Below are 23,370 nucleotides of genomic sequence, written 5' to 3'. Positions count from 1 at the left end.
CTGTTGTCAGATAGAAGCCATCGGTATGTTTATTGGGTTAACTTAGCAGTCTGTAGTGATTTGGTACTGCCAACGGTTGCAATTCGCCATTAAGAAGAAGAAGAAGAAGTGGTCAGTTGTTGCAATCGTCATTTCCGGTAAGTGCTCAACAGTTGTGTTCGATCACTACCTTGTCGAAATTCACACAATACATAAGTAAGTACACAGTGTACAAAGTGTACTACTTGGAAGTGTACTACTGGAACTTTAACCACAGTGGTGTAAGAATGCTTTCAGTTTTGCATCAGTGGTTTGTAACAGTTTTGGAAGTCACAGACAGATGATGTGGTCCTGCTGATCGGGGCGTCAGATCAGAAAACTCTTCTGTGTGTCGTTCTGAAGAGCAGTTACAAACAACTTATTTTGTTGTTTAATTTGGAGGACTTGTTTTCTTTACATGCAACTTTAACTTAACTTTAATCAATAAATACTAACAGTAGTTATTGATTACCCATACCATCATAACTAAATGTGATTTGTTCTGTTTTTTCAGGGCCTCCTATTGAACTTTAAACCTGAAGTGTTCAGCGCCCTTACAGTCTACCCGCTGGAGAAAACAGAGGAGCAGCCTTGTGAGGAAACAGAGCCTTCAATCACTGCTGCTGCTGATGACGGTACACAGTCGAATCATGCCTGCTCCACCCAGAGCTCTGACTGCTCCAGGAGCACCACCAGTGTCAGCACAGAGGAGCTGGAGCTGTCTGCCCTACTGAGCAGGAGCTCCTCCGACGGAGAGGACAGCCTTCAGAGCACCAGTCTATCCCCCATTAACGTCCTCCAGCTCGGGGAGAGATCTGATACACCTCAGCCTCAAAGCAGCAGTGGAGGAAATGAGGCCGAGGCTTATGTCACCATGTCCAGTTTCTATCAGATCAAGTAGGTCAGGAGGAGGAAGAGGAATGGTGATGGACAGACAAATAGAACCAGGATAGGACAAGGATATTTATCAAACTTCTGAGATTTACATCTCAGAATGCTCTAAAGCAGTGGTTCCCAACCTGGAGGTCAGGACCCCTCATGAAGTCCCAAGATAAATCTGAGGGTCACAAAATAATTTAATTGGATAAGAAGGAAGAAAACGTTTTTTTTTTTTTTTTTTTTTAGCAACATGACCATATGGATGGCAATGTCAGCCGGTCCACCACTCAGACTGAAATATCTCAACAACTATATGATGGATTTCCATGAAAGTTCTTACAAATAGCCACTTTGTCTAGAGGATGAATTCTACTCACTTTGGTGATATTCTAGAAATTTACTCTAGCGCCACCATGAGATTGTTTTTTTTAGTGAAATAGCTCAACAATTATTGGATGGATTGCTATGAAATCTGGTGCAGATATGGTGTCCAGGCAATGAATCCCAAAAACTTTGGTGATCCTTTCACTTTTTCACTAGTGCCACCAGCAGGTCAAAGTGTTCACTTATCCACTAAAATATCTCGTCACAAAATGTGTCACATTCATGTTCCTCTCAGGATGAACTGTAATAACTAATCTCTGACTTTTCATCTAGCATCAGGTCAACATTTTAATGTGTCCAACACTTTGGTTTATGACTAAATACCTGCAGAAATAATGACATTCCCATCAGCCTCAGCTGTACTTTGTGTTTAGCATTTAGCTCAAAGCACCGCTGTGTCTAAGTACAGCCTCACAGAGCTGCTAGCATGGCTGTAGACTCTTAGTCTGGTTCTGTTGAAATACTGGATATTTTCAGTCTTTTGGGCCTCTAAAGATCCTTCAAATCAAACAATCTAAGGAAAGGAAAAATCAGTTTAACTGCTCACACTAAGTCCATAACCTGTGATTAGTGGTTACAAGTGGATATTGCTTGATTTTGAGGATCACTAGCAAAACAAAAAGGTTGGGAACCACTGACCTAAAGAGCTAGGAAGACTAAAAAAGTACTCACTCTCTAAAAGTGAAGAATAAGACATTTATGTGATCGCATGATTTATCACATGTATGATTAGAGCAGGAACAGCCAATCAGAGACAAGGATTTACTCTACATCTGCCCCGCTCTTCATTCTTCTTCTTCAAAAAAAAAGAAGAAAAATCCATACATCATGTGGTGCACAGAATTGTAATTTTAAATGACCACTTTAACAACTCCAGTAGCAATTAAAGGGGCACTCCATTAGTTTGTCAGTTCCATAACGTTGATAGATAGAAGAATGGTCAAAGTCTGTGCACAAGAAATTTGATAAATAACTTTTATTCTTATGCATGCGAGTAAAAGTGGAGGATTTTTACTTTTATCTTTCACTTGAGTCCAGAATGTAACTTGTAGCAGTTTGATAAATGCGGGTTATTGACCCAGAGGTATTGAAATGTAGCTTTTTGTATTTTATTGCTTTTGATGTCATATGATTATATCAAGTATATTTTGATAATATCTCATACATTGTATACTGACATACCTCCTCATACAGTCATCTGGTGTTATCCAGAGTTGGTTGTTGGAGGAACCTTGGAAAATCATTTTATTGTTTCTGCATGTTTTACTACAAATCACAGAATACCGTTTCCAGAGCATACTAGCTTCCAGGCAGCCCATTGGTTAAAGGGTCAGTTCATCTTTTTGCTGGGCATGGTGTTCACTGTAGTGAATTAACTACCTAAAGCAAGTCTTGGAAGTTTCAAACCATAGTGAAATAAATTGATTATGTTGGCTGCCTAGAAGGTAGTGTAACAACATACAGTATGCTTTGGATTCATACAGATGGGTGACAAATGAAAGTAAATCTCAATCTAAAGTGTGTTAGTGCGGCGTTGTTCCACCAAGAGTTTCCAAAAGAGCTTCAGTTCTCCTTGTCATAGATTCTCTAAGTCTGTGGAACTCCACTGGAGGTATGAACTCCACATAAAGAACCACCTAAACGAATCTCCTCAGGACCACCAAAAAGGAACCACTAGAACCACCTAAAGGACTTCTAGAACTTCTTTGGTGACCACTATAACCACCCAAAGGACTCATAGAACCACCTAAAGGATCCCTATAACCTCCTCAAAGACCACTTAAACTTTATATTCTCTAAATAATGTACAAATGAATGACAGATTGAAGTAACTAGAATAACCACTAGAATCACCCCAAGGATCCATAGAACCTCCTCAATGACCACTAGAATCACATAAAGTACCCCTAGAATGTCCTAAATGACCAGAACCATAGAATAAACCACAAGAACCACCTAAATGACAAGTAGAACCCCCTAAATGACCACAAACACCACCTAAAGCAAGTAAGTTATTTATATAGCACCTTTCAAGAGCAGCAAATAAGAGACAGAGCAACAGACATTAAATGCAGACATCCAGCTAAAAACATAAGGCAAAACAAAAACAAGCTAAACAAAAGCAATTCTAAACAAATGGGTCTTGAGCTGCTTTTTAAAGGTGTTCACAGTGTCCACACATCTTAAGTCCAATGGGAGAGAGTTCCAAAGTTTATGAGCTCCTAACCTCAAAAGCATCGTCTCCTTTTGTCTTGAGCCTGGAGTGAGGAACCACCAACAAACCCTGATCAGATGACCTCAGATTCCTACTGGTATTATATGGCTGCAGTAGCTCTTTAATGTAGGCAGGTGCCTGACCATGCAAGGCTCAAACCTTATCATAAAAATCTTGAACTGGATTCTGAATTTAGGATCCCTATAACCTCCTAACTGACCACTAGAACCCCCAAAATTATTTCTATTACCTCTTCAATGACCACTTGAACCCCCTAAAGGACCACAACAACCACCTAAAGGACCTCTAGAACTTCCTCAGTGGTCACTGTAACTACCTACAGGACTACTAGAACCTCATTGGTAACCACTAGAACCACCTAAAGGACAGACTGTTAGAACCTAAACAGTTAGAACTAAAGGACACCTAGAACCTTCATAAAGACTACCTAAACCACCTAAAGGATCACCAAAAAGAATTCTAGAATCTCCTCAGGACTGCCAAAAATGACCACAACAACCACCTAAAGGACTTCTAAAACCTCCTTAGTGACCACTAGAACCACCTAAAGGACACCTAGAACCACCTAGAGGACTCCTAGAAACATCTAAAGGACCCCTAGAACCTCCTCAAGGACCACCTAAACTTTATATTCTCTAAATAATGTACAAATTAATGACATATTATATTAACTACAATAACCACTAGAATCACCTAAAGGACCCCTAGAACTTCTTCACTGACCATAAGAACCACCTAACAGACCACAAGAACCACCTAAAGAACATGTAGAACCTCCTAAATGACAACTAGAACCCCCTAAATGACCACAAGAGCCACCTTAATGACCTCTAGAACTTCCTCAGTGGCCACTAGAACCACCTAAAGGACTACTACAACCTCCTCTGTGACCACAAGAGCCTCATAAAAGACCCCTAGAACCACCTAAAGGACACCTAGAACCTCCTCAAAGACCACCTAAAGGATCACTAGTTGCACATAAAGGACCACTAGAACCTTGGTCAGCACTAGAACCATCTACAGGACCCCTAGAACCTCCTTTATATTCTCAAATGTGTACAAAGACAAATTTAAGTAAACCCCAACCTAGGGTGTTGTTCCACCACAAGCCTTCAGAACAGTTCCAGAGCTCTTTGTCAAAGATACTAACCATTCAGTGAGCCCTGGTGTCCTGTATGGAACCATTTGCAATGTAAGGTCAGTATGTTTCATTTATTCAGGTTTTCCCTTTAATTTGTCACCTGTCTCTATAAAGATTTACTACCATTCTTTAATGAGCTAAAATATACAAAAACAACAGTGAGGTCCTTTAAAAGAAAGCTGCTAAACTGTTAGAGAACTAAAACTCCTGCTGTACATGTTCACCATGTAGGTGGGACAGGCTCTTCTCATTCTTACAAAGCACTCTGTCCACACCTCCACCTACCAACAGCACTGAAAGCCAGTATATGTCATTATGCAGGTGAGCTGTGGGTATGTTGCTGCAGCGACCTGACCCGACTGTTTTTGTTTGTGGAGACGCCAAACAAAATGCTGCTTCTTAATATATCTGACACAACCTACACCTCATGTTTCCTTACAGTAACGGCTGGCATAAATACACAGAATGTACGCTTTATTTTCTCAGAATGAAGAAATCTGAAATATTTCTCTCCAGATTCAACTGTATTAAATATACCGTATATACAATATGGTAATGATTGATAGTACCTGTTACAACATAGTGTCTAACGAATGTTTTTTTTATTTAAACAAAGCCTATGGTGTTGCATATCAATGTACAATAAAATAGAAAGAATTGTTATGAAAACATACTGTTGCCTTGTGTTCACCTACATTACAACATGTTTATGTATATATTAGGTTTAATTTTAAACTTTTAATAACAGACTGCAGAATGCAAAATTATCAAAGTCACTCTCTAAACTATGACACTACATTCATTTAGAGAAACTATTTTCTAACTTGTAAAAGCCCAGAATGAATTACTGCTGGTAGCAAAAAGCTACATCTTATAAACCTAACATAACATAATGATAATTCAGTATAAATGCACCCTGAGTGTTGAAAGGCCATGTGGTGTTCTTTCAACACAGTTAATGATAGTTTGGAGTTCGTGTCCTTTGATTAGATTTAGAGCTTCCAGGCGTTTTTCATCATCAGAATAAAGTAGACATCACTGTCAATGGAGGCGCTGACTCCAGAGTAATAGTTGACAAACTCCTCTTTGGTCACCTGTTGATTAGAAGAAAGATTTTACTGTTGAATCACAGCATGACGACGGTCCGAATCAGACAAGGTGAAAGTAAGAGAAGAGTTTTACTATGAAGTAAATCCCAGAGAAAAAGGAGGTCAGTTTATTAATCAGACAGCAGCTGGTTTCCATCCAAATGAGCCAAACGTCCAGTCAATTTGATTTATATAATGAAATTACTGAGAGCAGTTCATGTTCAGTTCACCAGAAACACAAAAGGGAATCTGTACAGCATGTGTGCTATTCTTAGACCCTTGATTTTTGAATTGTCAAAGACGTCACAACAGACATTCTGTACAGGGAGGACATGAAGTTAAACAGCCACCACTTTTGAAAAAAAGAGTGACTCTAAGCTAATTTGTCACAACGGCTATCGTGTACTGTGTTGAACTTGAAACTGTCAGTGATAAATATCAGTCAAAATGGATTTCACTTATTTCATTTCTCTCTTTTCTCTTTTTTACATGTGTCCATATACCTCTTAGAGAGGTCATCATGGAATAAACAAGTCTAAAAACTAAAACTCCAACAGATGTCTGTTAGCGAGGATACACTTACAGTAAACTAAAAGACATTTTTACAGAAAAAAAACTTTCAATTGAGCTTCATATTTGGATGGAAACAGCGAGGGAGGAGAGTGTACATGTCTGAGTCCAGAAACTGAAATTGAAAAGGATGATTTGGGTTTTATTGAACTACAGTGAAAAGCCAGAGTCAATCAACCTGCTGCATTAAAGTCACTGAACAGACAGAAACATCTGCCACCAAACTACTGTCCTGCTGACGTTTGTATCTTGTATGGTGCTTTGAGTCCAATTATTACTTCATTTGGACATAATGAATGTCTTCTTCTCTTTGTGGTACATTTTAGAAATAGAAACCATACAACATACTCTGCAGAATGTTTCCAGATTAAATAGTGAGCAGACTCCGTGGGGAAAATGAAATGACAGACTTTTCTAAAATAGAAATGGAAACCTTTGCCGCCCTCCTCCCACCACCCGAACCATGAGCTCGTTTACCAGGACGACGCTAAGTCAGAGTTTCCAGGCATTTCTCATCATCACTATAAAGTAGACATCTGTATCGATGGACGCACTCACACCAGCATAATAATTCATAAATTCCTCCTGGGTCACCTTCAGAGAGTAATACCAGCATGAATATACATTGATCTCAATGATTACAACTTCTTTAAGGGACAGAAAATATCCAAGTGTAAATGTTCTCTTTAGACGTAACAGATCTGTGAGAAACTGACACATTTACTGACCTTCAGACACAGAAACTTACCACTTAAACCACCTGAGGAGACAAAACATCCAGTGTTTCTTACCTTTCCATCTTTGTCATACGGAGAGTCAAAGTTGTCTAAGAATTTCCTGAAGACTTGATCCTCTGTCCACTCCCCGTTCTGATACTTGGGGTGGTACTTGGCGTTATAAACCCCCTGCAGGTCTTCGATGGTGATCACCCCGTCACCTGTCTTATCCAGCTTCCGAAACGCCTCCATGACCACCTCCTTCCTGGCCTTAGACATCTGCGGCTGCAACAGATCATGGAAGTTAAGGAACATGAAGTGATCCCCAGCTGCACAGTAACCAGTCTGTATCTTTACCCTCAGGGTGATGAGAAACTCGTCGAAGTCGATGGTCCCGCTCCCGTCGCGGTCGAAGTGCTGAAACAGAGCCGTGGCCTCTTGTTTCTCAATCAGGATCCCGTAGTCGTTCAAGCCCTTCAGAAACTCCTTCAGGTCCAGCGAGCGGTTGTTGTCATCATCCATTATTTTGAAGGTTCTGACAAACACAAACACTGAGTCAGGATGAAGTCGTTTCATATTTCATTACAAACATAACAACTGAGTCCAAGCAGCAATCATTTGCTGTAGAAATAGCACACGAAAAATACAAAAACAAAAACTGCACTCAACCTTTTATATCAGTATTATCAGCAAAATGTGCTTAAAGTATCCAAAGAGAAAGAATTTATTAGGCAGAATGGCTGCTATCAAAGTGTGCATTACAATAATTTTAATTTAATTTGCACTGTATTATATTATTATTGATGCAATAACATGTGAACAACATTTTAATGTTGTAGCTGGTGGAGGTGGAGTTTAATCTGTAACACAGCAACACATTTTATAAGATAATGACATGATCTGTTTGTAAAATCTTCATCTGCAGAGTAACCGCTAACTCCAGCTGTCAGATAAACCTAGTGCAGTGGAAGTATAAAGAAGTATAAGATTCAGTTACTCAAGTCAAGAACAAGCACCTCACAACTGAACTGAAGTACCGTCGTTGAGTAAACGTTACTTTCCAGCTCTGCAGTGGAAGTTTTAAGTATTAACTGACAGTATCTGCAGATGCAGGTTATGAGAACAGTCTACAGCATCAGCAAACAAAACCACAAAATCAGCAACAACAATATGATGTGACAATAAACCCAAACACATCACAACATCCTGCAGCCTCTCACAGGCTCGAGTGCAGCACCACACACAGTTCATGTGTCACAGGAAAACACCGACCTCAGCACGTAACAGAGTAACCATCGTCACAAAGCAGCTAAAGTAGACATAAAGCAGACATAAAGCAGACATAAAGTAGACATAAAGCATATATAAAGTAGACATAAAGTCATACATAAAGCATACATAAAGCAGACATAAAGTAGACATAAAGCAGACATAAAGTAGACATAAAGTAGACATAAAGCAGACATAAAGTAGACATAAAGTCATACATAAAGCAGACATAAAGTAGACATAAAGCAGACATAAAGTAGACATAAAGTCATACATAAAGCAGACATAAAGTAGACATAAAGTAGACATAAAGTCATACATAAAGCAGACATAAAGTAGACATAAAGTAGACATAAAGCAGACATAAAGTAGACATAAAGTAGACATAAAGCAGACATAAAGCAGACATAAAGTAGACATAAAGCAGACATAAAGTAGACATAAAGTAGACATAAAGTAGACATAAAGCATACATAAAGTAGACACAAAGCAGACATAAAGTAGACATAAAGCAGACATAAAGTAGACATAAAGTCATACATAAAGCATACATAAAGCAGACATAAGGTAGACATAAAGCAGACATAAAGCAGACATAAGGTAGACATAAAGTAGACATAAAGTCATACATAAAGTAGACATAAAGCAGACATTAAGTAGACATAAAGCATACATAAAGTAGACATAAAGCAGACATAAAGTAGACATAAAGCAGACAAAGCAGACATAAAGCAGACATAAAGTCATACATACTGAATGTAGAGCATTAAAACAACATTATACTTTGTTTAATTAGGAATTCGAATGTTTCTCTCTGAACTCTAAACATGAAGCTGCAAGTACAGTACTTAAGCACAAATTTGAGGTATTTGTACAATATTTTCATTTTGCTACTTTATATGTCTACTACATTTCACAGTAATATTGTCCTTTTTACTGCACTACATTTATCTGACAGCGGGAGTTACTGATTATAAAACACAACACATTGTTAAAGATTAAACCAGTGGCTCCTAACCTTTTTGTCTTGTGACCTCTTACATAAAATCAGTGTGTAGTTGTGTCTCTTATATAAAATATAAGATCTGCCTCACTCGTGTGATTTCACAACGTGTTACAAACACTGACTTGAACATCTTGTTCAAGTGACTTTAGCCCCCACTTTTAGTCACAGTCCACAAATAATTAGTGTTAGCTTGATCTTTGAGCTTGTTGGTATCAACTCATGATGTGACAGCACGGAAATGCCTCCCAAAAAGAAGAAGGTGCACAGAATGAGCAATGAGTGAAACTCTGCATGTTTAACCAACGTCTGTGGCTAGAAAGGCTGACTAACTCTGAGCCGACAGCATTTTATGTTCATGTATGATTGCAGACGCTGAAAGTGCTAAAGTTTGATATCAACACAACAGGCTACTGCTAGCTGGCTGTCTTGGTGTGAACATCAACATAATATGCAAAGTGTCCAGAGACTTCGGGCTGATTAGTTTCACAGTGTTTCTTTTTAATATTAGGCTCCAGGAAGCAGCAGCAGAGACAGCAGGTCAGATCTCAGGTCAGATCTCAGGTCAGATCTTACAGAGACGAGCTCGCTAAAAAACATGTTTCCAGGTGATGTCACTCGAGTGACGTCACTCAAGTGATGTCACTCGAGTCGGCGTCGGGCGGGGCTGCAGACTGCAGGTTTGAAACTGTGGAGTTAGAGAGAAGTGAGCTCAGCAGACCTCTGCTGCAGGCTGCAGGCTACATTAGCCGCTGCTAGCATAACACACCCCAATCTCTGGCTGAACCGTTGCATTGTGGGTAATGTAGGCGCCAGGTTTTGACAAGGAATGTGTGGAATAAAGAAGAGGACAGCTCTGGGTCAAAGTGTTCACGTTTAAGAAGTCTGATTGGCTGCTGTGATCTTCGTCCTTCACGAGCTACATCTGAACAGGTAGAGGATGTATGAGGAGCTCACCTGCCCAGACCTTTGATACCTGACGATCCTCTGGCCAGACACTGCAGTCTGAGTCTCTCCACCGGGTCCGAACACTCCGACAGCCGACGCTTGGCGTTCATCGCCATCTCTCGATCGTGTCTCGACGTCCCCGCCATCACTGACGGCACCAACACAAAGAGTTTGTTATTCAAAGGACGGACGGTGAAATGAATCAAAGTATTTCAGTCATTCAAAGAGACGCTCTGAAGCCGTTTTCCTCTGGCTGGTTACCACGAAGAACACGTCGGATATCGACACTTTTACACTTTCCAGGGAACAAACTGTCTGAGTCGGGGCAGCTAATGAACTGTGGCTGCTACATCTGAGGGTCGTATGAATGTCAGTTAGCGGTCAGACCCCCAAATACCAGATATGTCAACTTGTGAAATATTGTGATTCTGCAGTTTGAGTTCAGGTGAGCTGCTGTTGTCTCAAAAGCTTCTAACTGACATTTCATTTAATAACGTCACCTGTAAAGACGTGTTCGTAGAGGTGACGGAGTTTCTTCAAAGACGTGGAGACTGGTTAGTCTAAAGCAGCGGTGGAAAGTAACTGAGTACATTTACTCCAGTACTGTGCTTATGAACGGCGTCGAGGTCCTTTACTGGAGTATTTCCATTTTCTACTTTAGACTTCTACTCCAACTGAGAGGGAAACATTGTACTTTTTCCTTCACTGCAGTTCTCTGACAGCTGGAGCTGGTTTTCATTCGAAGATTTTACACATAAAATAAGATGAAACTACCCAACAGAATATAAAATGGTTTCCACCTGGAGCAGCTACAACAGTAAAATGCTGTGTACACATGAATGCATCAGCATTAACAGTCTATTAATATCAGAACTAATACTCTCTGGCTGCAGTATAAGCTGCCTACTTTAAGGACTTTTTGCTGATAATACTTCTGTATTTTTATACTGCAGTATTACTACTTTTACTAAAGGATCAGAGTAGTTCTGGTTCTGGTCTGGTCTACACCGCTTTGAAAGCTCGTGACAGCAGGAAGCAGGAGAGCTGACGGGCTCGTGGCGGAACAACATTAACAGCTGGAAGTTATAAAAACTCTAATATCAAATATCTTGTGTAAGAATTCATCCAGCAGCAACTTACCGACACGTTACTGTTTTTATCTTCAGCTGGAAACAACAAACAGGAAGTCTGACACCGAGGCTGCCCTTCCCCAAACGATCCGCGTCGCCATGGAGATCTAGTGTTCTCTCCTGTGATTGGCTGTCCGGTCGTCTCTGAGGAACCTCAATGATCTTGTGTTTCTCATTAAAAACATTCACGTTAATTTCAGAAACATGTTTCCTTAAAGACCCGAGCTGCAGCTGTTTGAATACAATAACTAAATAAGAACTACTTGCAGATATTCAGTGTCACTGTGTTGGAAGTACTTGGACTATATTTCCACTCAGAAGAAACAGTTTTTGAGTCAAGTGTTCGTTAGCTAACCTCGCTACCACACTTCCTGTGGTTGTTTCACAGTAAAAGTCTACCACTGTCTTCACAATAAAAGGCTTTTATTGTGTATTTTGAAACACAAACAGGAAGTGTTGTGTTGATATGAGCAGCAGCCAGTGATCATTAACTTACTGCAGTGAATGATTTATGAATCAGAATCAGAATCAGAAATACTTTATTGATCCCCGAAGGGAAACTCTTTGTTACAGCAGCTCGCCTTTACGTCAGCGCACACAGGAGGAAGTACTAGCAAACAAGACATGCATGATGCATGATGCTGTGATAATGAGCTGGTAAACAGTGATGAATAATAATCTTATTAAACACAGAATCTCTGAGGACCAAACCTCAGTTAGTGTCGTGGAAACTGTAAATACAACCAGTCACGTTTCACACATCAACTGTTTGTAAAATCATAAAATCCACCAATCACTTCTTTTCAATCCAAGCCGTAAACTCTCTGTTCGTCTCTGCCTCTTCAGTTAAAACTGATGTCTATGTCTTCAACTATTTAACTATATAACTATATATATATATATAGTTATATAGGCCCTTAGCTTCTCTTTCTGTCTTCTGTAAAACACTTTGAATGGCCTTGCTGTTGAAAGGCCTAATGCTATCTGTATCTGCATTCATAATCTCAGTGTTCATTTAGTTATCAAACAATATAAGTCTGCAAAGTGTCGTTCTAATACAATAAACACTAAATGAATGTCTTTTTGTCTGTCCCGATTTTATTCCTAAAGTCTTCTCTGAGTTTGTTTGTTGTCTTTGGTGTAAAATCACGAGCTTTCACTGGCCTCTAGTGGCCAGAGTCAGGAGCTACACTGAGACATTTCTCAGTGGCAACAATACAGATGTCAATACTAATACTTATTATTATTATTATTATAGGCATGGGCATAGAGTCAGGAATGGATATGGGTGTAATTCCCACTGGGGATGGGGGGACACGTCCCCCTCACTTTGACAGTCTCAGGCTGATTCATTCACTAAAATCTCTCTGACTGTCCAACCACCAAAATCCAGATGTTAGAAGCTCTGAGTTCATCAAAGAGGTGAAATCACCTGCGTCTCCTTCTCTTATCACCTCACAGCATCTGGCCCGGACTTTGCCTCTCAGGTAACACGCAAGCTGCCCCACCTTCTTGGTGGAGGTTGTTGTGAGGAAGCCTGCAGACATTACTCGGGGCTGAAAAAGTCCCCAACTCCTCTGCATTTTCATTAAGCTGTTTTTATTCACAGACAAGTCTCCTAAAAGACGCTCGAGCTGATCACCAATCAAAGATAAAGCAGTAACGGACAGAGCTCTGTGTAGTAAAGATAGAAGTTAAACGTATTTACTGAGCTTAAAGGTTCGGTTCAGTTAAAGGTTGCTGACTTTGGAAATAGTAGTTCGATTTTTTTGCCAAACATTTTTTATATAAATAACAATATTTATCTAAAGGTTTCCAGTCTCTATCAAGGAGATTATAGCTGATTATTGGGTTAGTGTTTTATACTGCAGCAATTTATACTTTTCTGGTACTAACATTATTGTGGAAAGCATGATAATTCAGTTCAATTTTATTCATATAGTGCCAGTTCATAACACGAGTTATCTCATTGCGCTTTTTTCTATAGAGCAGGTCTAGAACGTACTCTTTAGAATATTATTTACAGAGACCCAACAAATCCCACCATGAGCAAGAACTTGGCGACAGTGACCAGACTTGGGGGGCGGGTCCAGTGAAGACACTGAGACACTGAGACAAACTGAGGTCATGAAGCAGATTTCATTGATGATTCACAGAAAACTGCATCAATCAGGAGGATTTCATGTGGAATATATATATATATATATATATATATATATATATATATATATACACACACAGTGGTGTGAAGAAGTGTTTGCCCCCTAAACCTAATAACTGGTTGCTGCCTTTTTAAGGTCATGCCACAGCATCTCAATAGGATTCAGGTCAGGACTTTGACTAGGCCACTCCAAAGTCTTCATTTTGTCTTCTTCAGCCATTCACAGGTGGACTTGCTGGTGTGTTTTGGATCATTGTCCTGCTGCAGAACCCAAGTTTGCTTCAGCTTGAGGTCACGAACAGATGGCCGGACATTCTCCTTCAGGAGTTTTTGGTAGACAGCAGAATTCATGGTTCCATTTATCACAGCAAGTCTTCCAGGTCCTGAAGCAGCAAAACAGCCCCAGACCATCACACTACCACCACCATATTTTACTGTTGGTATGATGTTCTTTTTCTGAAATGCGGTGTTACTTTTACGCCAGATGTAATGGGACACACACCTTCCAAAAAGTTCAGCTTTTGTCTCGTCAGTCCACAGAGTATTTTCCCAAGTATTTTCTTGGGGATCATCAAGATGTTTTCTGGCAAAAATGACACGAACCTTAATGTTCTTTTTGCTCAGCAGTGGTTTTCGTCTTGGAGCTCTGCCATGCAGGCTGTTTTGCTGCCCAGTCTCTTTCTTATGGTGGAGTCATGAACACAGACCTTAACTGAGGCAAGTGAGGCCTGCAGTTCTTTGGATGTTGTTGTGGGGTCTCAGAATGGCTGAAGAAGAACAAAATGAAGACTTTGGAGTGGCCTAGCCAAAGTCCTGACCTGAATCCTATTGAGATGCTGTGGCGTGACCTTAAAAAGGCAGTTCATGCTCGAAAACCCTCCAATGTGGCTGAATTACAACAATTCTGCAAAGATGAGTGGGCCAAAACTCCTCCACAGCGCTGTAAAAGACTCACTGCAAGTTATCGCAAACGCTTGACTGCAGTTGTTGCTGCTAAGGGTGGAGCAACCAGTTATTAGGTTTAGGGGGCGATCACTTTTTCACACAGGGCCATGTAGGTTTGGATTTTGTTTTCCCTTAATAATAACAACCTTCATTTAAAAACTGCATTTTGTGTTTACTTGTGTTATCTTTGACTAATATTTAAATTTGTTTGATGATCTGAAACATTTAAGTGTGACAAGCATGCAAAAAAATAAGAAATCAGGAAGGGGGCAAACACTTCTTCACAACACTGTATGTCAGTGATGTGTTTCATGTCAACAGAGTCACATCAGAATAAATCACACATTAGAAAAACCTTCAAAACAGTCAACTCACACAAAGAAACTAAAGAAAAATAAACATATTTTCTGTGTTTAGTTTGTGACGTAGGAGAGGGAGGGAGCTGTTGTAGTCAACATGGAACACCAGGGGGCGCCTCACTGCGTTTAAAACCAGGACCAGGACACTTCAAGTGTCCTTTAGCACCGTTACAGATGCCGCATTTCACGAGTTGTGGACGAAGTCAGGTGACCTTTGTGGTAAATAACTAGTCCTCTGTGTGTGTACCATCCATCCAACCCGACCACCTCCATACTTGGACTTTGTTGCTCTATAAACTACGTCACATTGTTTTCTTTATGACGCGCTCTCTGCACAATAGAAGTCAGTACAGACTAAATGGCGTGAAATGACATTGGCGTGTTATTCATACTCCTGGTGATAGTAGGCTGCAGAGGGCGCTGTTTCCAGGAATTACACATTTAAAAGGTGATTACATTTCAATTTTCTTATGCAGTTATTACATCAACATCCCACTTCATAGAACCATGATGAAAAAACGTTTTGCGATGTTTAAGCATTTGTATCAACAGTGTTGACCTTGTTTCCTACAGCTGTCTGCTCTCAGTCATGTTGTCACCTACTTCTTCATCCATGCTTTACCAGCTGCTGTTAGTTTGTACCGCAGTCCTGCTCGGCTTCCTGCATCCACTCGACGTTTCATCTCTTCCAGTTTCTGGACCTTCTCTGCGTCTCCTTTCTCCTTCATCTTCTCAATCAGGAAGTCCAAGTGGACATAAGTGGACAGTGAGTCAACATTCAAGGCGATCTGCTCCAGTCTGACAACATGCTTGAAGGACTTTTCCAACAACCGATCCTTTTCTTTCTGAAGTTCTTCCATCTCTTTTTGAAGACTTTCCAAAAGGCTTACCTTCCTCCCAGTCTCTGCTTTATTCTTTTCATACTTCTTTTTTATTTTTTCTTTGGTCATCTGAACTTTCCTTGTCTTGGTCACATAGATCCAGTCTTCTTTCACGTGATCTGATGCAGGACACTTCCTGGTACATACAGTGCAGCGGCCATCTTTTATGACCTCACAGAGTTCTGGACTCCGGGCCACTGTGCATCCAGGATAGTGACAGTTCTCCTCACAGACAGTACAGCAGAGGTAGCTCCTTGATAAAATAACCCCCACATCCCACCATTGATAGTTTCTTTATCTTTGTAGACCTCCTCAACTTCTACACTGAACTTCTCATTGTTCTTCATCTCTTGTTCATATTTCTTCAGAAGCTCCTGAGTCTGTTGGATTTCTCTCTGTTTACGTTCAGCGAACGTGATTTTCTCCTGCAGGTTTTGGATGCAGGCTGTCAGTCTGATGCGTGAATTCAACACTTTAACAGTTGTTATCAACTTCTGAGGTGCAGCTTTTCCCAGGAAGTCTGTGAACTGACTCATTCCTTCCGTTGTTACGTCCCATCCACTTTTTAAAGCAGATTCATTTTTCTTTGTTTTCTGTGTGGTCTGGTGGTTATTGAACATAAAGTGAACAGGCTGGTTATCCTCATCTTTGGCAAACTTAATGTTTGCATCTTCTAAAGCTTTAAGGGTATTTTCAGGTGTCAGACCATCTGAGTGTGTGATGAGGGCAACGATGTTCTTCTCCATGTCTTTTCCAAACAGAGACACCATTGAATCAAAGATGTACCTTTGTCGGTCACTCAGTCGATTCTCAGTTGCCTTCAGCACCAGACCCACTGCATTAATCTCATGAACTCCATCCTCTGAGCGGAACCAGTCTAATAATCTGTGGCTGACTCTTACATCTTGTTCAGTCTCTCTGGTATCTCCATATCCAGGAGTATCGATGATGGTCAGAGAGTAGGGCAGAGTTTCATCTTCAAAACCAAAGATCTGGTACACGATCACATCTGATGTCTGACTTTCTGACTGACTTCTCTTCTCGTCCTCTACGATCTGAAACCAGACATCGTCCTCCCACTTCACTCCCATGGCGTAGTTGACCAGAGCGTTGACCAGAGCAGATTTTCCTGATCCTGTTTCACCAACAAGCAAGATGGTTTTGTTTATTTTGTTCACATGTTTTTCACCAAGAGTCATTCTTGTTAGAGTTCCAATATTCTCTTTCTTTGGTGTCAGCTGGTAGCGAGCAGGAGATCCTGATTGGATCAGAACACTTTTAGAAATGATGTCATCATATTTGGGTGAGGTGTTCCTGTCGAAGAAGTAAATCATTTTTATGTGTAAATTTCATGTATAGATTTGACTCTTCCCTCCTCGTACATCTCAACAATATACTGTATATAAAGATGGACGACATGACAGCTCCCCAAAAGTGAAGCCAAAACATCTGGATCGCCCCCTGGTGTTTGGCTGCAGTACATGTCATAGACCCCGCCCCCCTCCATATTAGTGGATGGGATATGAGCCAAACTAAGAAGTCAAAGTACACCTGAAAATGTTTTGTTCCAAACATGGTTTCAGTCAGTTTAGGTAGTTCTTATGATGCTGATGTTTGTTCAAGTGTTCATTTTTCTGATAAGTTTGCAACTTCTACAGTGAACTTCTCATTGTTCTTCATCTCTTGTTCATATTTCTTCAGAAGCTCCTGAGACAGTTGGATTTCTCTCTGTTTACGTTCAATCAACTCAATTCTGTCTTCCAGGTTTTAATTAGTTATTTGATGCTACAAAAGGAGGTTTCACGTCATGATTGAATGAAGATCGCAGCTCCTGTATCCGGGATATTTTGGCTTCATTTTTGTACAGGGGGAGGAAGTGGAGACGCGTCGTCCGACTTTATATACTGTCTGTGATCTCAACATGTTATTTTCTATTCATTGTTAAAAGCTACATCAAATTAAATATAATAATACAAAAAAATATTTTCTTATTACTGATTTGAACAAAACCGTTTTGGTCCAAAATGTTGCAGCTGCATGTTAAAAGTGTATCAGTGTTGTTATGGCACATTTTTGATTTTGAAAAGGGATTACAACCCATCTGAAGGCACACACAGGTAATTTAAGGGATTTACATAATGCATTAAAATCAATAAAAAGGTAATATATCTTAAAACATTAGAAACTATTTGAAAATGATTTAAAAGGCAGTTTTAAAGGCAGCACTTTACTTTAAACATTCATTAACGATATATAAACATGTAATAAATGGTTTAAAACACACTAATGTAGTTGTTAGCAGATATGCACTAAGTGGCCACTTTATTAGGTACACCTGTAAAATCTCATGCGGTCCAATAGAACAGCTCAGCCATTAATTCTACATTCACATAGATAAAAATGTTTTGACAGATACTGTCAGAGGTATTAATGTAAATATGTGTTCATTATTTACAAATGGGGGGTATTACACGCATTTTAATATAACAGTCCAGTACAACACCACCACTGACTAAGCCCTCAGTAATAAACATATGAATGAATTAACACCTCTCGGACCATCATGGGCTTCAGAAAGGAAAACACTGAGCTGTTGTACTGGATTGCATTAGATTGTATAGGTGTACCTAATAAAGTGGCCAGGCAGTGTCAATGTTTATTAATGTGTCCGTTAACAACTATAACTCCTCCTGTGGACAACCACAAGAGGCTGCTGTATAAACAGACAATGAATGACAATATAGTAAAACACAGTTTGTAATAATAGAAAACATGTCTTCATAGGAGAAGTTATAATCATTGTCAGATACTGTGCATTAATAAACACTTAAAATGTCCTGCTTCCAACTACATTAAAGTGTGTATAAAAATATTTATTACATGTTTATATACTGATTATAAATGATAAATAGGGGGACTTAAAGTAAAGTGTTACTGTCTTCAGTATAGATATATAAGTTTATAATATAAGTTTTTAGCATGGAAGATTATTTTTGACCATGCAGACACAGACAACGTGCAAACATCAGGCCCAGGTCAGCGGGTTCCAACTGAGGACTAACTTTAAGTTCATGAAAGAACCTGTTTTAAGTTGTTGAGGAAAATCTTCTCAGATCAGAGAGGTTAAAAACACTCCACAGTAATAATGTAATGTAATAATGGCCAGTAGTAATCTGACCAACAGCCTCCTTATATTGTTACTTTTCATTCATGCCAGCTGCATGGAAGAATAAATTAATATCCAGCATGAGGACAAATAAGGATTAAACGAGAGGAAACTAGTTTTCACAGACTGATCTGAGAAGATTCTCAACAACTTAAAATGGGCTCTTGAACTGTTATTTTGTTTGTGTATAAGAGATGACAATTGAAATGACTACTGTATTACAGTGATATCAGAAGGCTGTAATGTTACAAGATGCACATTTATAATCTCTCTCGCTCTACATATTAAACTGAGCTGCTGTAGTCTTTGTATTAATCTGACATCATTCAGTTCAGACTGTCGTGTTGAAAGTGCAACAGAAATGTTTCTGGTTTGACAGTCAGATTGTTGTCTTGACTTTTACATTTTTAACATAAAATTAATTGCATTTAATCTTTTACGTATTTCTTCTTCGGCATGTAAAAACTTTAAACTGATTTAACATTAGTGACAAACATGTACTACCATTAAAGAGTCAGTAAAGTGTCACATGTCAATTTGTTGTGATTTTATATGTATATATATATGTATATATATATGTATATTTACACACACAGACACACACTTTACTGTATTTTGTTTTAATATTGTGTTAGTGTTACTCACTCCGTTGCCATGGTGAGTAGCGAGGGCTCCACACAGTGAGGCTGAAACAGGTGCTGGTGTCTGGATGAAAAAACAAACAAAACAATAACTTTAACTACGTTTTCATTCATCTGTAATGAAGAAAAGTTACACAATGAAATTATTCTGCGTAATAATTACAATCAGATCTACATCAGACTGGTAACAAGTGCACAGATGTGATGATTTTGCTGCTGTTGAATATTTTACATCATTTACTAAAGATCACAGTTCACATGTAAAGAAAACAGTGTTTAAGGCTTAATAGTTTTGTGGTGGAAGTGGCTGCTTCCAGAACTGAAAGTAAATCAATAATGAATGTGATGTCTCGTTGTCTCACTGGGTTGAACCCAGTCTGCTAAATGTCCACATGCAGCTAATCTAACAAATACATAATGCAGCCTGGATTATGTTTATTTTTACCTGCATATTAAGAAAATACTTATACTGAATGCAGTCTGTTCACTGCCAACACAAAATGTTTAAACTGAATCTGTGCAACATTCACTGCCAAACATATTTAATTTGTTTTCTCACAATATTTTCTCCCGGAAACTAAAGTGGGATATCTTTGTCTATAATTCAGTGTTGGTGGAGACATTATCTTCAATCAGCCTCACTTTATTACTGACAACACAATATACCAACATGACAAACATGAGGAGGCAGCGTTACCATGACTGACTGCTACACCGTGGCTCTTCAGTCATGGCTTAAAAGAAAGAAAATAATGCTCCTGGAAACCAGGAGGCTGCAGCTCATGGCCTGATGATTCCAGCATTTCAGACACAGGCAACTGCTGCATCTCAGGAGCTGGTGACTGCAGTAGCTCAGCAGAATCTGGTGATTCCAGCAACTCAGAGGGTTCAGGAGACAACTGTAGCTCTGGAAGTACAGAAAACGGCTGCAGCTCAGCAGGTTCAGGTGACTGCTGGAATTTCAGGAGGTTGAGACCCAACCAGGACAGGAGGCAGCTGCAATCCAGCCGAGGCAGGACAATGGACATCATATAAGGTGAGGTGTCCATAAACAATGCTAAATGCATTAACTTGCGAATCTCCACACTACCTTCCATTTCAAATAGACATATGGCTCAGAAGGAATGGAAGAAGAAAAGTATTGCGAGGTAACGCAAAACATATTGTGAGGGAATGCAAAAGTAGTCCTCGAAATTATTTTTGCCATAACCTTTAGGGGGCTCCGTATAAAAATGTTCCTACAATGTTTTTCAAATTCCTTAAAGTGTACCTTAATTTTCAATTTCACAAACTTTTCCTTTAACTAGGTATTCCCCCTGCGAGGTTCGTACAAGCTGTAGTACATGCTGCGCACAGCGGAGAAACAGTACAACACATAACATTAGAAAACAGAAATAAGACTGTTTTTTTGGTTTTGTTTTGTTTATAGGACAGGAGAATTATCCTCTTTTGACAATGAATTTTTTTGTTTTCCAGATGAATGAAATAATTGAATGAACAGATGATACACAGACCGTGAGAGTAGCACATACTCCTCCTCCTTTGTTGAATCCCATATTGGTTCTAGATCCACATGTTGCCTCACGACCAGCAACGGTGCATAGAAAACCGGTCCTGTAATCTCCTCATGACCTTGTAACTTCGGGCGTATGGTGTGGCAGGGCAGTTACTACGGGCCATCCAGTGCTTGACTGGAGTGAGAGCTTTGTCCGTCTTATAGTCACCTGTGAGAGTCATGTTCTTCGACTTCTCCAGTGCTTTCAACATCATACGACCTGCCCTGCACAGGAATAAGCAACTGGACATGCAGGTGGATGCAGAGGACTATTGGCCTGGATCACCAACTACCTCACAGGTCAGCCACAGTATGTGAGGCTACAGAGCAACGTGTCGGACATAATAGTGAATACCACGGGACACCTCGGGGGACGGTCCTGTCTCCCTTCCTGTTCACACTCTACACCTGCAGAAATTTTTGGATGACTCTGCCATTGTGGGCTGTATCAGCAAGGGACAAGAGGCTTGAGTGGTGTGAACTGAATCACCTCAACATCATAAAAGGAGTTGGAGGTGGATTTTAGGAAGCAGAGGACCTGTCCAAACCCAGTCAGCATCAGGGGAACAGAGGTGGACATTGTTGAGGACTACAAGTACCACATAGACATTAAGATGGACTGGACTAAAAACATAGAGGCTCTGTACAAGAAAGGTCAGAGCTGCCTGTATTTTCTCAGGATACTCAGATCTTTCAGCGTCTGCAGAACCAGTATCATCTTCTACGCTGTAGTGAGCTGGGGCAGCAGGGTGAAGGCAGCTGATGCTAATAGACTCAATAAGCTCATCGGGACAGCTGGTTCTGTCCTGAGAGTGGAACTGAAGTCTTTGGTGGAGGTGTCAGAGAGGAGGAAACTACTCAGCTGTAGACTGAGACCACCGAGGTGCACCACAGAACGCAACAGGAGGTCTTTTCTACCTGTGGCCATCAAACTGTATAACTCCTTCCCCTTCTGCAGAAAGGACAGCTGAAACATCGAACACTGAGACTGATCCTCAGACATACAGTCATCTGAACTCACTTTTTAATGTGTCAGCCATGTGCAATATCATCATCGTGTGCAATACGACGTAATAACAGGACCAGCCTCTACACAGAAGACAGTGAGAAAAAACAATAAAACAAATTACTGGAATCCCAGTCCTGGGCATCCAGTTCTATTGTTTGTATTGCTCTTAATAAGCTCATATTATTTTTCTATTTTATTTTACTAATTTATCTTACTTCTATTGTTATTCTATTAGGCACTCCTTGTGTTAGTATTTACTCTTTATATACTTTACATTTATTACTATATTGTTTTTTATTCTTACTGTATGTTGCAATTCTTGAACAATCTGGCACAATAATTTCCTTCAGGATTAATAATGTTCTATCTTATCATATCTTATCTTATATTCTCAGCAAAAAGTACTTCCTTGTGGCTGTTGGACTCCACTAGTGTTGTGCCTTGCCACTGATTCTGTTTGTGATTTTCATGACAGACTCTCAAGGGTAAACCTTGTTTACCCAGGAAGAAGCTGGAGGACGTGGACGGGGGGAGGAGCGTCTGAGCTACGTTACCCTGTTACCACTATGACCTGGACCTGGATAAGTGGTATATGATAATATGATAATATGATAATGTTCAATGGGCGACACCTTATTACTGTCAACTTCCTCACAAATCCACACAGAAGTTATGTGTCCTCCAAAACGTATTTGGCAAAGCAAATTAGTAGGACACAAACGTATTTTGTAGGAGACAGGGTTACTCCTAGAATAAGTCATCCAAAGTATTGTCGCCTTTTTATTGACGTTTATCCAAAGCTGGTTTTTAACACAGTGGAAAAGCAAGGAAGAACTAAGAACCAAGACCTTACGGGTTCTTACAAGTTCACGTGAGGGAAAGCTCCAGAAGACGTGTCATTAAGTGGAAAAGAGCTATAAGTTGTAACTAACAGCTTAGTTAATGGTAAATAAATAAATGACAAATGCTTAATAGATAATTTATAAACCATTAATAAGAACAACTTCTGGGTTGCCAGTTTGTAAAAAATGAAATTTCATTTCAGTGTTCTTGTACAAGAGTGAACTTAACACACTGATGAATGAAAACAGCTATAAATATCAGTTATTATGTCAAGTGAATCTTTGTCCCATTTTACGCTTTGTATAGAGTCTAAAATCTTTATTTGAAAGTATTTCATCATTCCTCTATCAAAGTGTTCTTACCTGTGCTGTGGGCTTCAGGATCTCTGTGATGCTGTGATGTGAGGAGAGTTTTTATCCTCCATCAGC

At 39.8% G+C, this 23,370-nt stretch overlaps 3 protein-coding genes across 7 annotated transcripts in view; 1 reads left to right on the top strand and 2 right to left on the bottom strand.

Annotated features, from left to right (window-relative positions):
- The window catches only part of il7r (interleukin 7 receptor), a 19,921-nt gene extending 14,592 nt beyond the window's left edge, over window positions 1-5,329 (top strand). For all 3 annotated transcript variants that reach the window (XM_044173695.1, XM_044173692.1, XM_044173694.1), the window contains one exon: window positions 533-5,329. In XM_044173695.1, coding sequence (XP_044029630.1) covers window positions 533-919 — 387 coding nt within the window. In that variant the 3' untranslated portion in view covers window positions 920-5,329. The remainder of the gene's footprint in view (window positions 1-532) is intronic.
- Window positions 5,242-15,572, bottom strand: capslb (calcyphosine-like b). Of its 3 annotated transcripts, none has more exons than XM_044173698.1 (5): window positions 15,451-15,572; window positions 10,262-10,400; window positions 7,390-7,567; window positions 7,108-7,317; window positions 5,242-5,752 (listed from the first exon to the last, which is right to left on the bottom strand). In XM_044173698.1, coding segments are annotated over exons 1-5 (630 nt in total). In that variant the 5' UTR covers window positions 15,452-15,572; the 3' UTR covers window positions 5,242-5,650. The 3 variants fall into 3 exon arrangements, with proteins under 3 accessions (XP_044029633.1, XP_044029634.1, XP_044029632.1); XM_044173699.1 differs by lacking the exon at window positions 15,451-15,572 and adding an exon at window positions 11,393-11,781; XM_044173697.1 differs by lacking the exon at window positions 15,451-15,572 and adding an exon at window positions 6,794-6,910 and having other exon boundaries at window positions 5,616-5,752.
- On the bottom strand, window positions 15,563-23,370 carry LOC122865362 (septin-1-like). Its single transcript, XM_044173696.1, has 3 exons — window positions 23,305-23,370; window positions 19,540-19,599; window positions 15,563-17,042 (listed from the first exon to the last, which is right to left on the bottom strand). The coding sequence occupies exons 2-3, from the start codon at window positions 19,548-19,550 to the stop codon at window positions 15,893-15,895; spliced, it is 1,161 nt and encodes a 386-aa protein (XP_044029631.1). The 5' UTR covers window positions 19,551-19,599; window positions 23,305-23,370; the 3' UTR covers window positions 15,563-15,892.

This window comes from Siniperca chuatsi, linkage group LG18 (assembly GCF_020085105.1).
Source record: "Siniperca chuatsi isolate FFG_IHB_CAS linkage group LG18, ASM2008510v1, whole genome shotgun sequence".
In the NCBI taxonomy this organism is placed as follows: Eukaryota; Metazoa; Chordata; class Actinopteri; order Centrarchiformes; family Sinipercidae; genus Siniperca; species Siniperca chuatsi.
Note: the sequence above shows the minus strand (reverse complement) of the source record. Positions and strands in the feature narration are given on the sequence as shown.

Excerpts from the sequence above, each read along its gene's own strand:
- capslb (XM_044173698.1), bottom strand. Across the intron at positions 7,568-10,261 it reads GGTATCAAAGGTCTGGGCAG|AACCTTCAAAATAATGGATG; the intron begins GTGAGCTCCTCA and ends TGTGTTTGTCAG. Across the intron at positions 5,753-7,107 it reads CGTATGACAAAGATGGAAAG|GTGACCAAAGAGGAGTTTGT; the intron begins GTAAGAAACACT and ends TCTAATCAACAG.